General features: G+C 41.5%; 1 protein-coding gene across 2 annotated transcripts in view; it reads left to right on the forward strand.

Annotated features, from left to right (window-relative positions):
* The window catches only part of clasrp (CLK4-associating serine/arginine rich protein), a 43,104-nt gene that overhangs the window by 7,777 nt on the left and 14,901 nt on the right, over positions 1–20,426 (forward strand). The window contains exons 4-17 of one of the 2 annotated variants that reach the window (XR_009789600.1): positions 561–662; positions 840–919; positions 1,106–1,190; positions 4,115–4,251; positions 4,448–4,544; positions 5,313–5,391; positions 5,469–5,542; positions 13,345–13,386; positions 13,483–13,674; positions 15,594–15,872; positions 15,948–16,133; positions 19,186–19,229; positions 20,143–20,203; positions 20,278–20,336. Coding sequence is in view for 1 of the 2 variants with exons in the window: in XM_061780843.1 (XP_061636827.1) it covers positions 561–662; positions 840–919; positions 1,106–1,190; positions 4,115–4,251; positions 4,448–4,544; positions 5,313–5,391; positions 5,469–5,542; positions 13,345–13,386; positions 13,483–13,674; positions 15,594–15,872; positions 15,948–16,133; positions 19,186–19,225; positions 20,143–20,203; positions 20,278–20,336 (1,513 nt within the window). In the remaining variant the exon portion in view is untranslated. The remainder of the gene's footprint in view (positions 1–560; positions 663–839; positions 920–1,105; positions 1,191–4,114; positions 4,252–4,447; positions 4,545–5,312; positions 5,392–5,468; positions 5,543–13,344; positions 13,387–13,482; positions 13,675–15,593; positions 15,873–15,947; positions 16,134–19,185; positions 19,230–20,142; positions 20,204–20,277; positions 20,337–20,426) is intronic. The other variant, XM_061780843.1, reaches the window with a different exon arrangement.

Below are 20,426 nucleotides of genomic sequence, written 5' to 3' on the forward strand. Positions count from 1 at the left end.
GAGTGCGGATATTAGACTGGCCTGCCTGCTGTCCAGACCTGTCTCCCATTGAAAATGTGTGGCGCATTATGTAGCGTAAAATACGACAACGGAGACCCCGGACTGTTGAACAGCTGAAGCTGTACATCAAGCAAGAATGGAAAAGAATTCCACCTCAAAGCGTCAACAATTAATGACCTCAGTTCCCAAACGTTTATTGAATGTTGTTAGAAGAAAAGGTGATGTAACTCAGTAGTGACCCTGTCCCAGCTTTTTTGGAACGTGTTACACCCATAAAATTCAAAGTTAATGATTTGCTAAAAACAATGTTTATCAGTTTGAACATTAAATATCTTGTCTTTGTAGTGTCTTCAATTAAATATAGGTTGAACATGATTTGCAAGTCATTGTATTCTGTTTTTATTTATGTTTAACACAACGTCCCAGCTTCATTGGAATTGGGGTTGTACATAAAAATGTTAAAATACCCACTACTGCTCTTGCATTGTTTTAAACCTCATTTTGTCTTCTCATTTCCTGTGTGATTTTAATGCTCACTGGACATTTCTCTGGTCATAAAGGATGCCTTGGCAAGGTGACACCAACAACATGATTGACAGGTTTGACGTGCGGGCTCACCTTGACTACGTCCCCACCTACACACCTCCACTGATCACCACACCGTAAGTCTCCCATGTATTTTCATGTCATTCTAAACGTCGCCTATGAATTTCATTCGTTTTACACATTTTATTAACAGACTTGTATTTAGTGTAGGTTTGTTTCTGCACATTCCTACACAAAATATTTCAGTTCTGATGCTCTTACGTGCACATGTTTTATTGCCTCTTTCTTTGCAGAACCCCAGAGCAGGAGATGGAGGAGAGGAAGTGCAATTATGAGCGCTACAGAGGCCTAGTGCAGAACGACTTTGCCAACAGTCAGTAACGTATTCTCAAACAGACATTAACAAACGATAATTGTATGATTGAAGCAAGACCAGGATGAACAGTTTAAATATTTCATACAGCTTTCCTAATGGGAAAGTGAATGTCTGTTAATGCACACTCAGATGGTATATTGTTGTTGCGAAGTCATGCTCAAACTCTCTGATGTACTCCCGCAGTCTCAGAGGAGCAGTGTTTGTACCAGATCTACGTGGATGAGCTCTATGGTGGCCTACAGAAACCAAACGAGGAAGAGAAGAAAAAGTATGTCCATTAATTTGTCTTTACTCACCCATGTGTGTGTGGGTGTGCTTATGTGCGAGCGATGGAGTGTATGGGAAAGAGAGAGAAAGTGGGTGTGTAGGCGTTAGCATTACTCTGGCGCTTTCTATAAGGAGCTGTGTCTATTGAAATATAAAATTAGGGTAATTATTTTTTTTGTGCGCTTAGTTGCACAGTAAACGCCAACTAAACAGCCTAAAGCACGCTCAGAATCAGAATCATCTTTATTTGCCAAGTATGTCCAAAACACACAAGGAATTTGTCTCCGGTACTCAGGGAGGGCAGATTAACATTCAACAGGTTGCAAAGTACGAGCTGCTGTATGAGGCTAGAGGTGTTAGCTTCAGTTATCGTCTTGAGGCTAACCCAAATTTGTGCGCGTTTATCCAGTCAGGCGGTACTGTTCGCAGTCTCTTCTTGCGTTATCACAACATTCTGTCTTGTACTGGATGTTTCAGTGATAAAAGAATTTCAGACCGACACTGAAAATTCTGCTTTGGGCCATTTTTCTGCAGGGTAAAATTTTCATTGACTTTGACATTTGTACTGGCCCGAGTGGGCCAGTGTTTATACGTAGGTGGTGGCCCGACACGGTGCAATAGTGGCCCCAGGCCACCGTTAATGTCGGACCCTGATGTGTGTGTGAAAGAGTGTGACGGAAAAAACAGTGTGTGTGAGAGGGTAAGAGTGAGTATGAAAGTGTGAGAGTTTGTGTGTAAAAGGCACAGTGTGTTAGAGAGCATTTGTGAGTGTGTGAGGGAGCATGCGTGTGAGTGAGAGAGTTATACTGTGAAAGAACGTGTGTGTGTGTGGATGTGTGTAAATGAGAGCGGCTGTGTCTGAAAATTCATTAAAACATATTACAAGGAATGACATGTACATATTGTAGCAACATGGCAAGAATTTGCCAAAAATGGCAGTCCGTCAAAATGCGGGATGTGGTTGGAACAGCAACTTCAGCCCTAGTACAACGCAGCAAGAATTTTGAAAATCGGATGATAGGTTCTGGAGAAATTGACTTTTTTGTGTCGGTAAAAAAATAACGTTTTTAGGGAACGTTTTTATGTGATAATGCCTATGGAAAATCTGGTCAGAAAACACCTTCAAATTAAAGTAAAACTAGGCTTTACACGATCACGATTTTTGGGGCCGATCAGCGAATTAAAAAAAATAAAAATAACCGATCCGATCACAAGATGGAGGAATGTGTCTATTTCAATGACCTGTTCATTTACTGTATATACTTGTGTACCTAATTGCTAAAAGAAATTATATTTACAATAAATAATGTATCTTTATTCCTCTATTTATGCCAGTGAGGCATAGTGACAGACAGAACAAACAAATGGTCTTCTATTAGATGGCAAGAAGTAAATTTAGTAATTAATGAATCCACTTTTTGTGACATTTTTTGTTTGTTGGTGTGCCGTGAGAATTTTCAATTGTAAAATATGTTCCTTGGCTCCATAAGGTTGGAAATCACTGCTCTTGTGAGATCGTGTATTCTAATCAGTCAGGTCAAACCAACATTACAACATGACAGAAATAATGGATGCTAACTTACTGTAATTAAATTACTTTATCCATCTATCCATTTTCTGAGCCGCTTCTCCTCACTAGGGTCGCGGGCGTGCTGGAGCCTATCCCAGCTATCATCGGGCAGGAGGCGGGGTACACCCTGAACTGGTTGCCAGCCAATCGCAGGGCACATAGAAACAAACAACCATTCACACTCACATTCACACCTACGGACAATTTAGAGTCTCCAATTAATGCATGTTTTTGGGATGTGGGAGGAAACCGGAGTGCCCGGAGAAAACCCACGCAGGCACGCGGAGAACATGCAAACTCCACACAGGCGGGGCCGGGGATTGAACCCGGGTCCTCAGAACTGTGAGGCTGACGCTCTAACCAGTCGTCCACCGTGTCGCCTAAATTACTTTATTTTTAATTAAATTGCTTCACCCACACCGAAACTTTAGAGCATGATTAGACAGAACGGCAGCATGTTTACGTCCAACCGTTCGTGCTAGCAGTAGCTTTCTAGGCTACATAACGTTTTGTTACCTGCTTGCGAGCCGTATCATATTAAAAGTACGGGGACATACATCAAGCAAGCCTTAAACGAACGTCCTCTACTGTCCCGACCACCGGTGACCACCAACACACGTTTTTCCCCATTTTGTTTTTATAATACAGTCGGCGCGAGCCACTCTTGTTGTCGTCACCACGGTAATGAGTGTATCCGGTCGCATTTGAGTTGACAAGATAAAGCCCACTGATCGTAAAAAACGGGATGCGGCGGTATCTGAATACAAGATTTTATTACAGTAGTCTGACATGGTGTAAGAGCAAATTTGTCTTGTAGTCTGATCCGGGCATTACGTGTTGTCTGTCTCAGACGTGTTGTCTGTTCCACACACGTATTATTATTATTATTTTTTAAATAACTATTGGCCGTCAAATATTTACACGTCTACCTCAAAAGACATGCGACAAGGCTAAAAATAAACTAGGTTTTGGATTCAAATATACACTGTGCACAATGGCGACGCGGAGTAAATGTCTTTTGCGAAGCCGATGTCATTGATCGGATCGGCGAATTATGACACTCTTCTGGACACTCGTATGACAAAACCAAGGTGTTTTTTTTTTTTTTTTTTAAATGAAATTGACACTTTATACTTGGTCCATGTTAGAGTCACTCTATAGAGGTCTAAATCGCCAAAATATGGGACCTTTAAAGAATGAATAAATAAATTAGAAAAAATATGTAGTCGCTACTCCGTGTATTTCACTTATTGCGACGGTGGTCTGGAACCTAACCCTGCGATAAAGGAGGGACTATTGATGTGTAAAAGTTAACTACACGTTTCTCACCAACTGTGTCAATTGTCTGGATGCAGGCTGGCTGAGAAAAAGGTTGCTATTGGTTACACATATGAGGACAGCACTGTAACAGAACCTGATCCCGCCTCAGACAAAGACGAAGACAATTCGGAGAACAGCGAGTCTGAAGAGGATGAGGTCATCCCAGATATCGGTGAGTTGGAATAGTAACATACCTTTAATGTCATTCTAAAGACTGGACTATTTATTTTAAGCTGATCCTAATATTGCTCCTGATTGTTTGGCTAAATTACTTTTTTATAAATAACATGCAGTACGGCAAATTGTGGGTGTTATACCATTTCTAATGAAGTTAGTTGTCATGTTGGTGTGTGGTTGTGCGTTTTCAGACGTGGAGGTTGACATCGATGAGCTGAATCATGAGCAGGAGACGGAGCTCAACAAAACCGCCACTCCCTACGGAATGGCCGAAGGAGACTTTGTCAGGTGCCATTTTGATAACATTTTACATCAACACTTAACTGGGAAAAATGTCTTCACCTTTGTGAAGAAAGTCAACTGTAACAAATCCCTGCTCTAAAAAGGAAAGTAATCAGTACTTTATCATGACACCAAAAACCTAAATTAAAACCATTTTCGGGAATACCTAGTGAAGTATAATAAACATAAAAACACAGCTCTACTATAATTTCGTATTAGGGATGACGTATGTTTTAAATCTATTATAGAGCTGGACCTATTATTTTAAAGGTTATCTATGGTTTTATCAATAGGTGATCTGTAGTTCCCATTCATAGCACCAGATGGCGCTATGTCCACTAAGCACTGGTTACCTCCTCAGTTACTGTAAGTCATCTGTTATGTAGGACATCGGTGAGGGATTTGTAACAATGCGGCTCAGTAAAATTGGGAATATTAGACTCTTGTACCTGTTCTACATATTTCCCATGAAGCCAAAAAATCCAGAATTCCATGATGAAGCATGACTTCTTATAATAAAGAAAGCAGAAAAAACTCGAAATTTTCTCCAAACAGCACTGACTAATTTTCAACCATATCATTTTCACACATCGCCATGTTCCCCCCCGAGCCCCACACTCCGCCATGTTAATGGTAACGATGAAATTTTATGATCATACTGTCGTTAGAGGCATTCAGTGGGGTTCATCATCACGTGTTTATTTTTGAGCAGTAGTAGGTCATTAAGAAAGCGCTTGGCTTGACTTAAATGCGTGTCGTAATTGTGCCCATCAGGATGTTGAGGAAGGACAAAGAGGAGGTGGAGGCCATCAAGCATGCCAAGGCGCTGGAGGCGGAGAAAGCTATGTACTCTGTAAGAATACATCTCTTTTATGAAGAGGTCTGTCTGTGCGTGTTTCGTGCTGTACGTGACATGTTTGGTGATTTCAGGGCCGTCGATCTCGCCGACAAAGGCGAGAGTTCAGAGAGAAAAGACTAAAAGGACGACAAATCAGCCCACCTAGGTAAATCCATACCTACATAAACTATACAATACAGAATTACTGCACTGTGTGCATAGACAATTTTGTGTTTCTAATTATACATACTCTAATTCAGCGGTTCTTAACTGTTGTCACCCTGGGACACGCATTTTCTATTGTTGCAAAGTCATGACCCATTTTTATAAAGTTTCAGAACAATTTAAGCACATGTACACTACGTTACACAGGGCTTGAGACTGCGCATATGCAACCTTTTTTTCAGCTTGTGCGATTAAAAATTTAAACTTGTTGCATTTGCGCGAGTGAATGTTTTAATGGTTGAAAGTTGCCATTTTTCCACTACCATCTTCTCCTGCACGAGAGAGTGAGCGAGAGAGAGAGCTGTGATGTCGTCTCAAATATTATGAATTCCAATTCCAGTTAAAAGCGACCCGTTGCAATATGATTGGCTGCCTGCTGCAACATAATTGACTGTTGTTTTCCAGATAGGACACACTCTTATCAATAGCACCGTCGCATAATTGTGCACCACATATGCGCGCCACAGACACTAGCCGTTGTGTCTGTCCATTGGCCACCACGTATCTATATTGACACTGGCCAGCTACTTATTCATTTTAAATTACAAGTGTTAGCCGTCATCTCATCTGGACTACTGGTGAGCAAGCTAGCTAGCCCACCCGTACCTACCTTCTAAGCACCGGTAAGCCAGTAAACTCCTCCTGCCGCAAGTCCCCTACATCTTTTGTTTTTACACACATTATCATAATCAATGCTGCTCCGTTTGTCATTTACTTTTTCGCACAGGGCCAGGTAACTAGTTTTTTTTCCTTAATAAATGAAAACAGCATTCTAAGTTCACTTGGGTTATATTTGTGTAATATTTACATTTGTCTGATGATCTTAAACTTTAAAGTGGGTAAACTATGCATAAATATAAGAATTTGAGACGGGGGGCCAATACTTTTTCACAGCACTGTATGGTTGTGGTAATGCTCCAAATTAAGAGATCTTCTCAGGGGGAAAAGAGGGTTAGGAGCCCTCACTATAAGAACTGGTCCCTCTAAGTCGATCAAATAAAAGTAAAGCCTTTGTTTTTTTTAATTGACCTGTTTTGTCTGCTACTGCTTATGGACAAACTTCTTGTTCACAGTAAAATATTTAGCAAATATATCTCGAGTTACTGTCAATCCTCATACGAAACTATGGTATGCCATGGCCATGCAGTACCTCCTTAAAGGTCAGAGGACAAAGATGTTATGGGGTCAGTTAAAATTCATATTTGCATTGATTATATGTTATGTAATACATGCACATAATTTCCAGCAAGTTGTCAACTATTGGTTAGCTAAAAATAAGGTTTTTACTACGCGTATTGAGCACTCCCCGAACATACATGAAGCTCGAGACCGGGGTGTGGTTACTCTATCCACCGCAAGGGCTACTGGAAGTGACGTTGTAATTGCCAAACAGCGCGCTACACTCTATACGCAATGGCGAGGAACATGTTGGAATATGAGGGGGAGGAGGAGAATTTCGACATACAGGAGCACCCAACTGAACTTGGCATCGTCAAACCGTACATTTTTGAGCCGATCAGGAGGTCGGAACCTGACAGTGATGACGACGAGCAGCCAAGTAGCAGCTGTACAACAGAAAAAGAGAGTGGCCACTGGGTCGATGTGACGGCATGTCAAAAGCATGTCTTTTTATACAGTCATGGCTAGAAATAAGGCACCCCAGGGGTGCCAATATTTTTGAGCACGACTACACGTATTATATATTCATATGTTTCAGTGACACGGCACAAGCTTTGACATAGTATGCAGTATTCCTATATATTGTGTCCCCCTTGCTTGAGTAGCTTTATAACACACTGAACAGCAAGTCTTTGCTGTGTCTGTTGGCTTGTCATACAGGCAAAAGTACAGACGACAGTACTGAAAACTACTGCGTGGGTCTTTTTTTTTTCCCTACTGCCCAGTGCATAATAACCATAATAGAGTCATAGGTATATACAAGGAAATCCTCACCTCTTGTCTGCGCCGCTTCGCTGCTGCGAGATTTAGTTCTCTTGCTGGCGGTAAAATAGTTAGCACCGCAGCTGGTTTCAGCCTTCCCTAACTACACCTGTGTATCCAATGCTTTCTGCTAAGTGTTTCTCAAAACATGCCGGTTTGAAATGATTGGCACAGAGTTTGGAATTCTTGCTAGGCAGCCAGAGGTGACCAGGTTTCTTTGCCTGTCAATTGACTTTACCTGTCCACTGGTTAAGTATTCCTTTTTCACTTGGAAAGCCAAAAACATTCTTGCCACTGCCTCAACCATTTGTACGACCAAATGCCACACAATAAACCATTGTGAACTCGCTAAATCATACGACAACAAATATACAAGGGCAGGAACAACGGCATCGAGCAATAGCACACAATGCCGAATTAACATGCTATTTGCCAAGTTTTACGTCACAGCGCCGGATAGAGCCGTAGACCGGAAGGCGCGAGATGCAGAAGGCACATTCTGAATCATACTTATCGATTTAACTGCTGTATATCTGCTATATAATTACTTCCAACTGGCAGATGTGGTTTGTAATGGGGTTCTAGAGATATCAAGAAAATGTTTAACTTTTGTCCTCTGGCCTTCAAAAAAAATGTTGCGACCAAATCATGTGCGACCAACTTTTTCAGTTGGTCGCACCAGTGCTACTAGTGGAAAAGTTAGTGCAAAGCCCTGCTACATTATTAAATGCCATTTTAAATATCGCCAAAAGCCTATTGCTAGCCATGTTAACCACTAGCCAGAGTATTTGTATTTGTTTACAGTGTAAACTAATGACTTAAGCACAAGTGAGTAATATTTCCTGTCACTTAACGAAAATTTTCCATGTGGGAACTTGGTACACCTCTGTACTGTAATGAAAAAAAATCTTAATATGATTATATATGTCCAATGTAATTTTTTACTAGCTTATTGCGACCCACCAGTTATGAATCACTGTTCTAATTAATAGGTATTTTATATACTTTAAAAAAAAAATGTTTTTATAGTGTTACGAGAGAGAGAGAAATGGCATTTCAGTTCTCCTTCATGAGCTTGATATATAGAGAATTGAAAATGATCCTTGAAATGTATAGAATAAATATTTAAAAGCATTGTATAAAAGCACACCAGAGACCACGGTTAGTACCACCTGAAAAAATCCTTACAAAAATTTCTGTACCGCTTATCCTTACTAGGGTCGCGTGCTGGAGCCTATCCCAGGTATCTTTGGGCGAGAGGCGTGGTACACCCTGAACTGGTTGGCAGCCAATCGCAGGGCACATATAAACAAACAACCATTTGCACTCACATTCACACCTACGGGCAATTTAGAGTCTTCAATCAACCTACCACGCATGTTTTTGGGATGTGGGAGCAAACCGGAGTGCCGGGAGCAAACCCACGCAGGCACGGGGGGAACATGCAAACTCCACACAGGGATGGCCGGATTTGAACCCGGGTCATCAGAACTGTTAGGCAGATGTGCTAACCAGTCAATCACCGTGCCGTTATTGAGGGTGTTACGTATAATGTAATTAGTGGCTTTGCCCCACAGGTAGGATGTGACCTAGAGGTGAAAGAGAAATTCTGGAAGTCGCTAGACAAAGTCTTTCTGAGCATCCCAGACAGAGAGAGAGTGTCGTGATTGGTGCAGATTGTAATGGATGTGTTGGTGAAGGAAAAAGGGGTGATGAAGAAGTGATGGGTAAGTACGGCATCCAGGAAAGGAACTTGGAGGGACAGATGGTGGTAGACTTTGCAAAAAGGATGGAAATTGCTGTAGTGAACACTTTCTTTCAGAAGAGGCAGGAACATAGGGTGACCTCCAAGAGCGGAGGTAGAAGCACGCAGGCAGATTACATCTTGAGCAGATGATGGAATCTGCAGCAGGTTACTGACTGTAAGGTAGTGGTAGGGGAGAGTGTGGCTTGACAGCATATGATGGTGGTGTGTAAGATGACTGGCGCAAAAGCAGAGGAGAGAACCATGTGGTGAAAGCTGAGAAAGGAACAATGTTTTATGCCTTTTTGAGAAGAGGTGAGACAGGCTCGTGGACAGGAGGTGCTTCCAGAAGACTGGACCACTACAGCCTAGGTGATCAAAGAGACAGGCAGGAGAGTCCTTGGTGTATCTTTTGGTAGGAAAGGGGAGAATGAGATTTAAACATTTGACAGCAAACAGCTCTAAAAGATTAAATTCCAATGTATTTTACTTAAAGGTTAAATACAACTGAACTGTAGTTAACAAATCTATTGTACTAGATTGAAAAAAAAAAGTAAGATACTGTAATATAATGTATAGTTTGATCATTTAATTCAGTGATTCTTTTGCATAATACCACAGTGGTACTCATACCACACTTTGGGAAACATTATTAAAAAAAATGTGTGTGGAGTCCATAGTCTCCTGTTTCTGTTCCTGTACTCTTGTGATAGGTAGCAAGATAAGAACTAATTTTTGCCAAGCTCACAAATGGATTGATGATATTTCACAGTGATATTGTGTGCATAATTGAAACTTTACTGGTTACTTTATCCACCTACTTGTTCCAGTAAAATATTTAATTAGTGTAAACGTATCTTCATTTACAGTCGTAACTTTAATTAAAAGACATCAAGCCCTTTTTTTGGGGGCGAGGGGCGACAAAGACGAGCGTGTTGACAATATGGACCATGTTTTGAGCAGATGATTGACAAAAGTACGTCTTGTCTCAACAGAGTCTGTTTGTGTGCAGGTCAAAAGTGATTTAATTAATTGGCCATTATGAATTATGCTGATTTCAATGCAAAATGTCACTGCATTTTCAAATTCCTTGTCTTGTAACATACTTGGCCAATAAAGCTGATTCTGGTTCTGATTTGCTTAGATATGAGCTTATAGGAAAGATATCTTACTTTGCTACTATGTTATTCTCATCTTATAATAAATAAGTATTATTTATAGTATAATAATAAATAATAAGTATAAGTAATAAGTAGAACATCAATCATATTGTTTTATAATGGAATCATTATTACGTAGACACGAATGTTACAATTTTTTGTCTTCTAAAATATTAAAATATACAACGATGGCTGTGAAAACAAAAATACCTGTATGTTGCCAGATTTGAGGTTTTCATGTAAATGAATGTATACCCGCTCTTTATTTTTTTTTCACAAAAAAGTGACATACAGGCAGGCCTCGGTTTGTGACAGTCAAGACATAACATTTTGACGTTAAGAAGTGTAAAAATACATCTTGTGGCACAAGAAGGCATGCTCAGTTAAGTTGACGTTTACTGTAAAACTAAACATAAAATATAGAAAATTACATTGTTTTTTACCCAACCACCTACTTTTGTCTTACAAAATTGGTAGCTTAAGCCTAACACAATGCAAAACGCTATAGACGGGCTTTAAATGAACATCAATTTTGCAGTAATATAACTCATTTAGCAGCGGATATTTGAACACAAACAATGCAGCAACACAGACAGACCATATAACAATACTCACAGGCATATATTCTTTCTCTTCTGCAGAAAACAAGGCAGTAAATTGGTTATCTCCCAATCCGAAGGTTGTGGGTTCGAACCTCAATCCTTGTGACCATGTCAAAGTGTCCTTGAGCAAGATATTGAACCCACCGTTGCTCTTGATGCTGCGTCATCCATCGGTGAATGAGGAGACAGTTTTAAGTGCTTTGAGCACTTTGGTCGAAAAGTGCAGTATAAGTGGAAGCCCATTTGTCATTTACCGTTTACAAATATTACTGCAGCTTACTGAGCAGTTGTGACCGTCCCATGCACTTTATGTATGTATTATACTGGGTGGCACGGTGGACGACTGGTTAACACATCTGTCTCACAGTTCTGGGGACCGGGATTCAAATCCCGGCCTCGCCTGTGTGGAATTTGCATGTTCTCCTGCGTGCCTGCGTGGGTTTTCTCCGGGTACTCCGACTTCCTCTCACATCCCAAAAACGTGTGGTAGGTTGATTGAAGACTCTAAATTTTCCCGTAGCTGTGAATGTGACTGCGAATGGTTGTTTATATGTACCTTGCGATTGGCTGGCGTCCAGTTAAGGGTGTACCACGCCTCTTGCCCGCAGATAGCTGGGATGGGCTCCAGCACGCCTGCGACCCTTGTGAGAATAAGTGGTACAGAAAATGGATGGATGTATTATACTGCCTCCAGGTGGCCAAATCAGGCACACCAGAAGTGGCCCCACAATCATAATGCATTAGTTGTGATGCACAAACTTAATTATTTCATTCTATTTACTTATGTTATTACTGTGTGTTTTTATGAAGTGCAATGTTAGAGAGTCTTATTTTTGTTATTAAAAAAACACATTACAACGTTTTGTTTTTGTGAGGAGAGGGTGGAACAGATTAAGGGCATTTTCATTCATTTCAATGTGGAAAGATGGTTTGAGATACCGTATTAAAAAGCGCAGTCTCAGTTACGGGGTCTATTTCTGTATTTAACACATATGGTGCACTGTATTATTGGGCGCAGGCATGGTAAAACATACGCTAGCTGAAAACATACTGTAGCATACATGCATGCTAAAACAATGTACACAATGTTTTTAAAAAGGCAGCGGGAGCAAAACTGAGTTCGGTTGTACTTTATTGAAGTATTTAACAATGTACACGTTATTTGTTTATCCTCATCCACAAATCCATCAAAGTACTCATTCTGTGTCCAAAATGAACAGCTGGGCAAGTTCTCAATCAAACACGCCAGGTTCCCTCTCGTCATTGTCGGAGTCAGTCTTGTTGCCGTGCGGCTCCTCAGAAATGATGCCGGCTTTTACGAAAGTTCGAACAACAGTGCAAGCAGACACGTTAGCCCAAGCATCTACAATCCATTGACAAATTGTGGCGTAACTCGCCCGGCGCTGCCTCCTAGTCTTAGTAAAACTGTGTTCGCCATCTGTCATCCATGGCTCCCACGCCGCTCACAACTTCACTGTGAACACCCTGTTTAGACCGATGTCCAGCGATTGGAGTTCCTTCGTCAAGCCTCCCGGAATGATTGCAAGCTCCATGTTATTGCACTCAATCGAATGGTGACTGTAGAGACACTTCTCCTGGCTGTTCTTTGATCATTAATCCATTGCTCGAGTTGGTCTTCCAACTCGGGCCACCTCGCCTTGTTTCCGTGTAAACTCAGCTTTGTCTTCTTGACTTGGCGAACCTCATTTTCCTGCTTCCTCCACTTGCGACCCATGGATTCGTTGATCTTGAATTCTCTCGTGGCTGCTCGATTCCCAAGTTCCTCCGCGTAACTAATAGCTCGCGGTTTAAACTGTGCTTCGTAAGCGTGTCTCTTTGTAGATGCCATTTTCGGGGGTCCTTAGCCAAACCGATGCACATACCGGAACTATATACCTACTGGCGGCGTGTCTTTAGCGTCCTCTGTCACGCGCACCCTTCCCCGTTTACGTCCGCATGCTATCCTCAGTCACGCCCGCCTTCCTCTATATAAGCAGCGTGTCGGCAAGAAATGCTCCCAGTCAGTCAAGCGGAGCGCTCGTTAAAGTCACACAACAACATTTACAGATTTTGGAACTCTGTGCACACATAAGGCACGCGGCATTATAAGGCGCAACGTCCATTTTGGGGAAAATTTAAGACTTTTAAGTGCGCCTTATAGTCGTGAAAATACAGTACGTCTTTTGAGTTACAAGCATGGTCACAGAACAAATCAAACTCTTAATTCAAGGCAGCATTGCGTAGTGTTTTATTTTGCCAGCACGTTTGAAATTTTGTTTTCTTACTCATCCAACAGCTACGCCAGGAGAGATAGTCCAACATACGATCCTTACAAACGGTCAGTTCACCTTCTTTTTTTTTTATTTATTTATTTTTTTTCAACCTTATCATTGCCTCTCTGTGTTTAAGGTATGATTTTCTTTCTTCGTCTCAGGCCAGAGTCAGAATCCAGCTCTGAGTCACGCTCGCGCTCTCGGACCCCCGGTCCAGAGAAGATCACCTTCATCACCAGCTTTGGAGGCAGTGACGATGAAACGGCAGCGGTGGCACAAGCCACTGCCCCCCACGCCGCCGGCCATGGCTCCTCCAACGTGCAGCACCCCGCAGGTCATAGCAGGGGCTCCCGGTCGGTAACTTTCCCTCCTCTTGGCTTTTCATTGGTTAGTCAGTTGACATGATCGCTGGCAGAGGGTGATTCCTCTCATTCGGTACTGTGTTTTTATTTCATTTTTAAAATTATTATTTAAATGTATTGGAGGTGATGTTCATTAATCTTCAAAGACATTGCTGTGCATGATGTGCCAAGAGATTTAGACCATGTCGACACCAACACAAATATTTTTAAAATGGTGTATTTTTCTATCTAAAAGAAAATGTGTTGTCTCTCAAGTAGGGCTGTGAAAACAAATTATCTAACTCTGCTAAGTCGACCACAGAAATTGGTTGACGCAAAAATTCCTTCCTCGAGCCAATACAAAATATTAATAAAAGCATATTTGTGCTGCCCGGAACCAATTTACGCCGCCTGGAAACATTTGGCTGCTGTCGATGTTTACCGCACGGACATTTGTTGCAGATGGACGCAGTGTTGGGCAAAAACATTGCTCAAAACAACAGAGGAGCAGTCTGTAAGTGATTCTTAAGACACTATTAGATGTGTAATGTACATATAACATGAACTATGAGGGAGCAGATTGGTAGTTTGCGGTTTTTCTTACCTAAAATGGTAATCGTTAACGCACTAATACCAATCGTGAATGCTAAGCGTTTATCAAATGCAGATTTTGTTTTCTCAAATTCTGTACAGTTTATACCATACACCTAGAACCAACATGTGCAGTTTAAGGATCGAAGTTTAGCCCTCATATATTAGAATAAAATGCATGTAGTAATAAAAAACAAACAAACAAATACCATTGATTTTGACGAAATATCTATAGGATGATCGATTCTAAAAAGATTCAATAGTGACAGCCCTACTCTCAAGTGCATTTTGTCCAATCAAATGCCTAAAAAAGCAACGTCAGCTAATTTAGCACGTCCCGGGCCTTCGTTTATACCGCTGTACCATTTGAAAATCAGTATGTGTCTCTTCAGAGCTTGAGAGGAGATGTATAATGTATTTTTTAAATTGGTCACACATCTCTCATTGCATAAAATGAAATCGTCACACTAAAAGGGGTGACGTTCTAAAGATAAACCTATTTTAAAGACTTTAACAAAAAGTCTGACATTCCTTGGTCAAAGTACACAAATAATACACTGTCACACTTTGGTTCAAATCACAGAATGGGGGTTTTGTTTGGTAAATGCTGACCAAGGGCAGGGTTAGGGTGGAGCTAGGGCATTGGGATGAAGCAATCAGCTACCAATTATTTCCAACTTAGAGACTTTGTCTCTTTATTTCGAAACTTTTCACTTTGAAAACTAATTTAAACAGCAGTCAGGAGCAAATCCCGTCTCTTTCTGTGGTGGTGTTTGAGAATTTGCGACTCTTAAGAGCAGATGTTCACCCCCCCTGCATCCAGACTATAAACAAATGGTTGCGAAGTCACCACTGGCCAATTTAACCATGTACTCATTTGCTTAGCTGTGGGGCGGAAGGGCATGGTAACTGACATATGTTTATAAATGGACAGAAAATATTTACTTGGTTATTTAATTTCACAATCAACAGGTGGACAAGCACTCCAAATTCAACTGTTTGTATACAAGCAATCAATAAGTACATTTTTCTCATGTGATGATGATAAAATAAAAATAAAAAAGGTAAAGGTAAAGGAGTGTTTTCTTCATCCGGTAACAGGTAGTCTTCACCTTGGCAAAACGGTACATTTCCGCGAGGACGAAAGGCTACAACACAGGAAAATATGCATGTTGGTGTGAACATGGCCTTAATAATTTGACATAGGTGACAACACTGCATGTCAGGCTACAAGTAAAAATTACTTTGATCAATCACAGTAATAGCGTCATCAAGTGTATACTTCAGCAGTAAGAAACACCCATTCTTGTTACTGAAACTTTGTCTCTGTATTTGTTCAGGAGACGAAGGTCCTCGTCCAGTCGTTCCCCTTCATACTCTTCCTCCGACTCTTCATCACGATCCTCCTCTTCATCCAGCCGTTCACGCCGCCGAGCGCGGCGAGGAAGGGACGGCCGCCGTTCTCGGACCCACTCCCGCTTGAGACGACATTCTCGGTCGTACTCGCGTGACCGAGGAGGGTCGCGTAGGAGACACGAGCGGACACGGTCTAGATCGCGACCCAGAGAGCGAGCGAGAGACGGGGAGAGGAGACGCTACTCTTCAAGGAGACGAACGAGGTGAAGACACTTCCTTCATTAAACATTCATTTTGAACATGTTTGCCGGTGACCTGACCCCCCTCTTGGTTTTCAGATCCCGCTCCAGCTCACGGCAGGGGGGTTCCTCTCGGCGAAGCATCCGCAGCAGCGGCGGTCACCGGCGGGGCGAAAGCGGCAGTGGCAGTCCCTCGCCATCCCCTGGACGCCTCAACCACAGCCCCTCACCTGACCAACGAGGACCCCCTCTTTCTGCTAACACAGTTACCGACAAACTAAGAAAGTAAGACCACTGTCAGTGTAACTAGTCCAATGAATAGCGTTTGTCAGGGATACCCTGTTTACGACCTTGACCAATTTTTACAGAAGTCGCTGTAGTTTATCACTAACCTACGCTAATACAGAAATAAAACCATATAAAGGCCTTAAATATACTGGTGCATCTCAATAAATTTGAATATTGTAAGAGCGTTCATTGTATTTCAGCATCGTAATTCCAAAAGTGAAACTCATGAATTACACAGATTCATACAACACAAAAAAATACTTTTCAGGAGGCCAATTTCAGCCTCATTTCTATATTGAAATCTTTTTGACTGTTTCTTATGTAACAATTTCTTGGAGATGGTAAAACCATCAAAATAATAAAAAATAAATCCTAATCCTAGTTTACGCTGTGTAATGAATCTATGAGTTTTGAATTGAACTACAGAAATACATGAAGTTTTCTGATTCTAATTTGAGATGCACCTGTAAAACAATCAATTGAAGAACGCTAAGTACGAGGGTAACTGAGCATTCCATTTTCTGCCATGTGACCATGTATTCTCACACCTCGTCGTAACCACAAAATGTCATTTATCGCCACTTTGGCTGCAACAATTAATCAAATAACTATTAAAAAATATTGAAGGAACATCTGCCTCAAAGCTTCGCAAGGATAAATTTTCTACATGGACGGTCTGTTACTGCAATCGCATCCACCATTCTGTGTAGAAATAAGTTAGCACAATGGTGGCAAGACAGGACGAACGAATCTGTAGAAAACAGAGAATGTCCAAAGTTTGGGATCATTTCACACTTAACAAGGAAGATAAAGTGCAATGTGTACCACAACCGCTTGTTTACGATTGCAACAAATGGTAACTCATTGATTTTAGCCCATTAGAACTTTTAGCACTGGTGATAAGTGGTCAAGGATAGATACAACTGCCGTTGCACTTTTGATCACTTTATTAAACAAACTATTGAAAACAAACACACAATATTAAAATTCATACAAGAGCTGCCGATGGCCACAACTCACGCCAAGTCAGCAAACACACAGACTGGCCAATGGGTTCGCCAATTATACCTGGATCAGACTACAAGACAAATTTGGTCTTTTACGATTGCACTATGTCAGACTATTGCCATAAAATCTTACCGTATCTCCGTCAGCCACTGGCAATACTACATGACATTTATCACGATATCACCGTATCCTGTCTTTTACAATCACTGGGTTTGTGGCAAAGGCAGGACCAGAAAATGTGTCACCGGTCACCACGACCAGACGACGTGCGTTACCATAGCGACAACAACAACAATAGATTGCGGCAATGCATGCTGAAAAAAAAAGAACAAAAAGAGGGGGGGAAAACTGTGTTGTCAAAGGGTGTTCGAGAGTTGGCATTTTGGGCTGTCCGTTCAAGGAGAACTTGAGGTATGTTCATGTACTTTTAATACAATACGCCACGCAAGCAGGCGACATTATGTAGCCAGCTAATGCGAGCATTCATGTTTGCATGTAAACACGCTGGCGTTCTGTCAGTTCATACTCTAAAGGTTCGGTAAACATTGGTTTGTGCACGTGAATAAATGTTTACAATGGTGGGCAACGGAGGCAATGCGGCGGTCGCAAGACGCAATCCTATTGGTCGACGTCAATGTGTGCTGTCGGAGAGCTGCCGTTGATATGTCACACTATACGGAAGCTATCCCAAAAATAAATTTTCATTTTGGCGTCGTAGGGCCAAATCGTTGGTTGTGGATTATGTCACACTAGATGTTTCGTCGATCCCAACAAAATATGTCAGCACCAATCCAGGAAATCGGCCGCGATAGCAAATCGGGCTAATAACAGAGCTAAAATCGTGTAGTCTGATCTAGCCATTACCAGTTAGCCAACTATATATTCTCATTCGCTGATGCCCACGTTGCTCACCAGGCCAGGCCCCGCTTTTTAAAAGCCTTACACACTTAAAAGTCATACACTACAGCAGAATGCAAGGATGACGAACCGAAGTGGACAAAAATAATACCTGCACCTCACATGCACTTTGTGTTTAGTAATGCAAAATACATTTTTATCCGATTAATCAATGGGATAATTGGTGGAATACGCTTATTCTAAAAATACTCTATAGTTGCATCCCTAGTTTCCACCATCATAAACCAAGGACCCCCTGTCCAAATGTCGTGTTTTTGTAATTTTGTTGTTGGATGTCAATTAAAAACAAAACACTCAAAATTTGGGTGCTAATGGGACAAAACAAACTTTAGTAGTCGATTAATTGATAATGAAAACATCTAACATTTGCTTTTATAATTTGTTCATAGCGATGTACAGTGGAACCTTAAAGATGGAAAGCAACTTTTCCCCTTAGGAAATAATGAGGGTCAAACAGTCGCCATCGCAAACGCTTAATCACTACTGGCCAAGTTTTTACCCAACAGTTGAACATTCTTAACTGTCATATTAAATAATAAATATATATAAGAAGACTTTTAATTAATCTAATGTACATCTTTGAGTTTCTTTGTCGGTTCTGTGATCGTGATGAAAAATGACAATAAAAAAGCACAATACACGAGCAATATTACCCGTGGATTTCAATTTTTAAGATGTTCCGGGGTCACAGTGAGCCATCATGAAACCTTTATTCACTGTACAGGCAATGTTATTAACATTTCAACATTAACTCTCATACAAGTGTGAAAAAATTTGGGTAATAAGACTAAGTAAAACTATAATAGCATTTAGAAAAACATGCTGACGATTTGGTGGCATGAAAAGCAAAAGCAAAGAACAAGCATAACACACTTCAAAACAATATTCGCTATTGAGCTTAATGATAATTGACTGTTAATATATGTAACCATTGTTATTAAGATATAGTAACATACAAGTTCAATAGTTGTGCTCCACAGCATCCTTACTTATACAAGTGTAACGCAAACAAAACATCCAAATTATAAAGCCTCAAAATGAGGTTCCACAGTTTGTGAAAGGTATACTGTTTGTTGCCTGACCCCTTTCCTAACTTCTCCACACTTCCTTGTCATCCCTGCAGGCCTGATACAGCGGGTGGTAAAAAGACGGGAGCTGCCAAAGTCAGTAAGAATTTGATGTGGCTGAGGTTTCTTGCTAAAGCCTACTACGCCTCCCTCATCCCTGACAGGCTGACCTGGCCGCCGTCCACCTTGCGCCCACGTAGAAGCCCCTTCTCGCCCCTGAAAATAATCTTTCTTCTGTTTTAACCCCACACACTTAGTCAAAGCCTCTATCTTACATGAGTGGAAAAGTTAGTGAAGCAGTGCTCCAGTGCACTGGACTTTATTGCTTAACTGTGCATGTTGTTGTTAATATTTAGTTTTTGTCTGTGAGTAATGAGTGTTTCTAACCCAAGTGATTATGACTTTGCTGGGTGTGGACAAACGTCTGGCATTGTTTAAGCAAATGAAGATATTTCACTGTCCTACAGTTTAAAACCGTGAGATCATAAAGTGTGATAGTGGTTTACTGTCAATTATTGTGGACGTTTTTTTTTCCGCTGCTGTCCTCCGCTGCTTGTTCTTCTTTTCCCGGTAAAGAGTCATCGTAGCTTTGCATACACGCCAGGTCTCTCCGTCAAGATTTGCGCTCGCTGTCCCGCATTTGACTCGCCTGCGGTGTTGTGACCTGCCGTTTTTCTTGCCTGGCCAGGTTTGAACAGCCCACTGCTGGGTGTGTCAGCGGCAAAGTGCCACTGGCTCTTTTGTGAACTCACCGGACCTGAACTTGCTCTTGTTACACGTAGCGTCCCTCGCTGCTCTCTCGGCTGTCCTCTCGCATTAATCTCCCCCCTCGCGCTCTTTTTGTCTATTCCTAATTTACTGGACACTTGTATCGAGGGCTCGTGTGGCGAACCGTTCAGATCCAAAAGTTCTTTATTCACCTGTTGCCCACTTTAAATCGCCCAAAGTGTACACTCCAAATTGTATTTGAACACGCTGTTGTCAAGCTCCTAATAGAGCGGTGTTGTCCACAGTCCAAGCTGACGCCACAGGAGAAGCTCAAGCTCCGTATGCAGAAGGCCCTCAACAGGCAGTGTGAGTGCACACAACAACATGTGGTATCTGCCATTTGCCAGGAAATAGTTGCTCATTGTGTGCCCCTCCTGCAGCCAAGGCGGATAAGAAAGCCGCCCAGGTGAAGATCCAGCAGCAGGAGAACAAACGACAGGTGTGTGTATGTGTGTGTTTTTTGTGCTGTTTGTCCATCCACAGGTTCATTAGTGTGTATGTGTGTGTTTGTCTGTGTTAGTGTTTTTAT

This window comes from Phyllopteryx taeniolatus, chromosome 8, assembly GCF_024500385.1.
Source record: "Phyllopteryx taeniolatus isolate TA_2022b chromosome 8, UOR_Ptae_1.2, whole genome shotgun sequence".
Classification (NCBI taxonomy): Eukaryota; Metazoa; Chordata; class Actinopteri; order Syngnathiformes; family Syngnathidae; genus Phyllopteryx; species Phyllopteryx taeniolatus.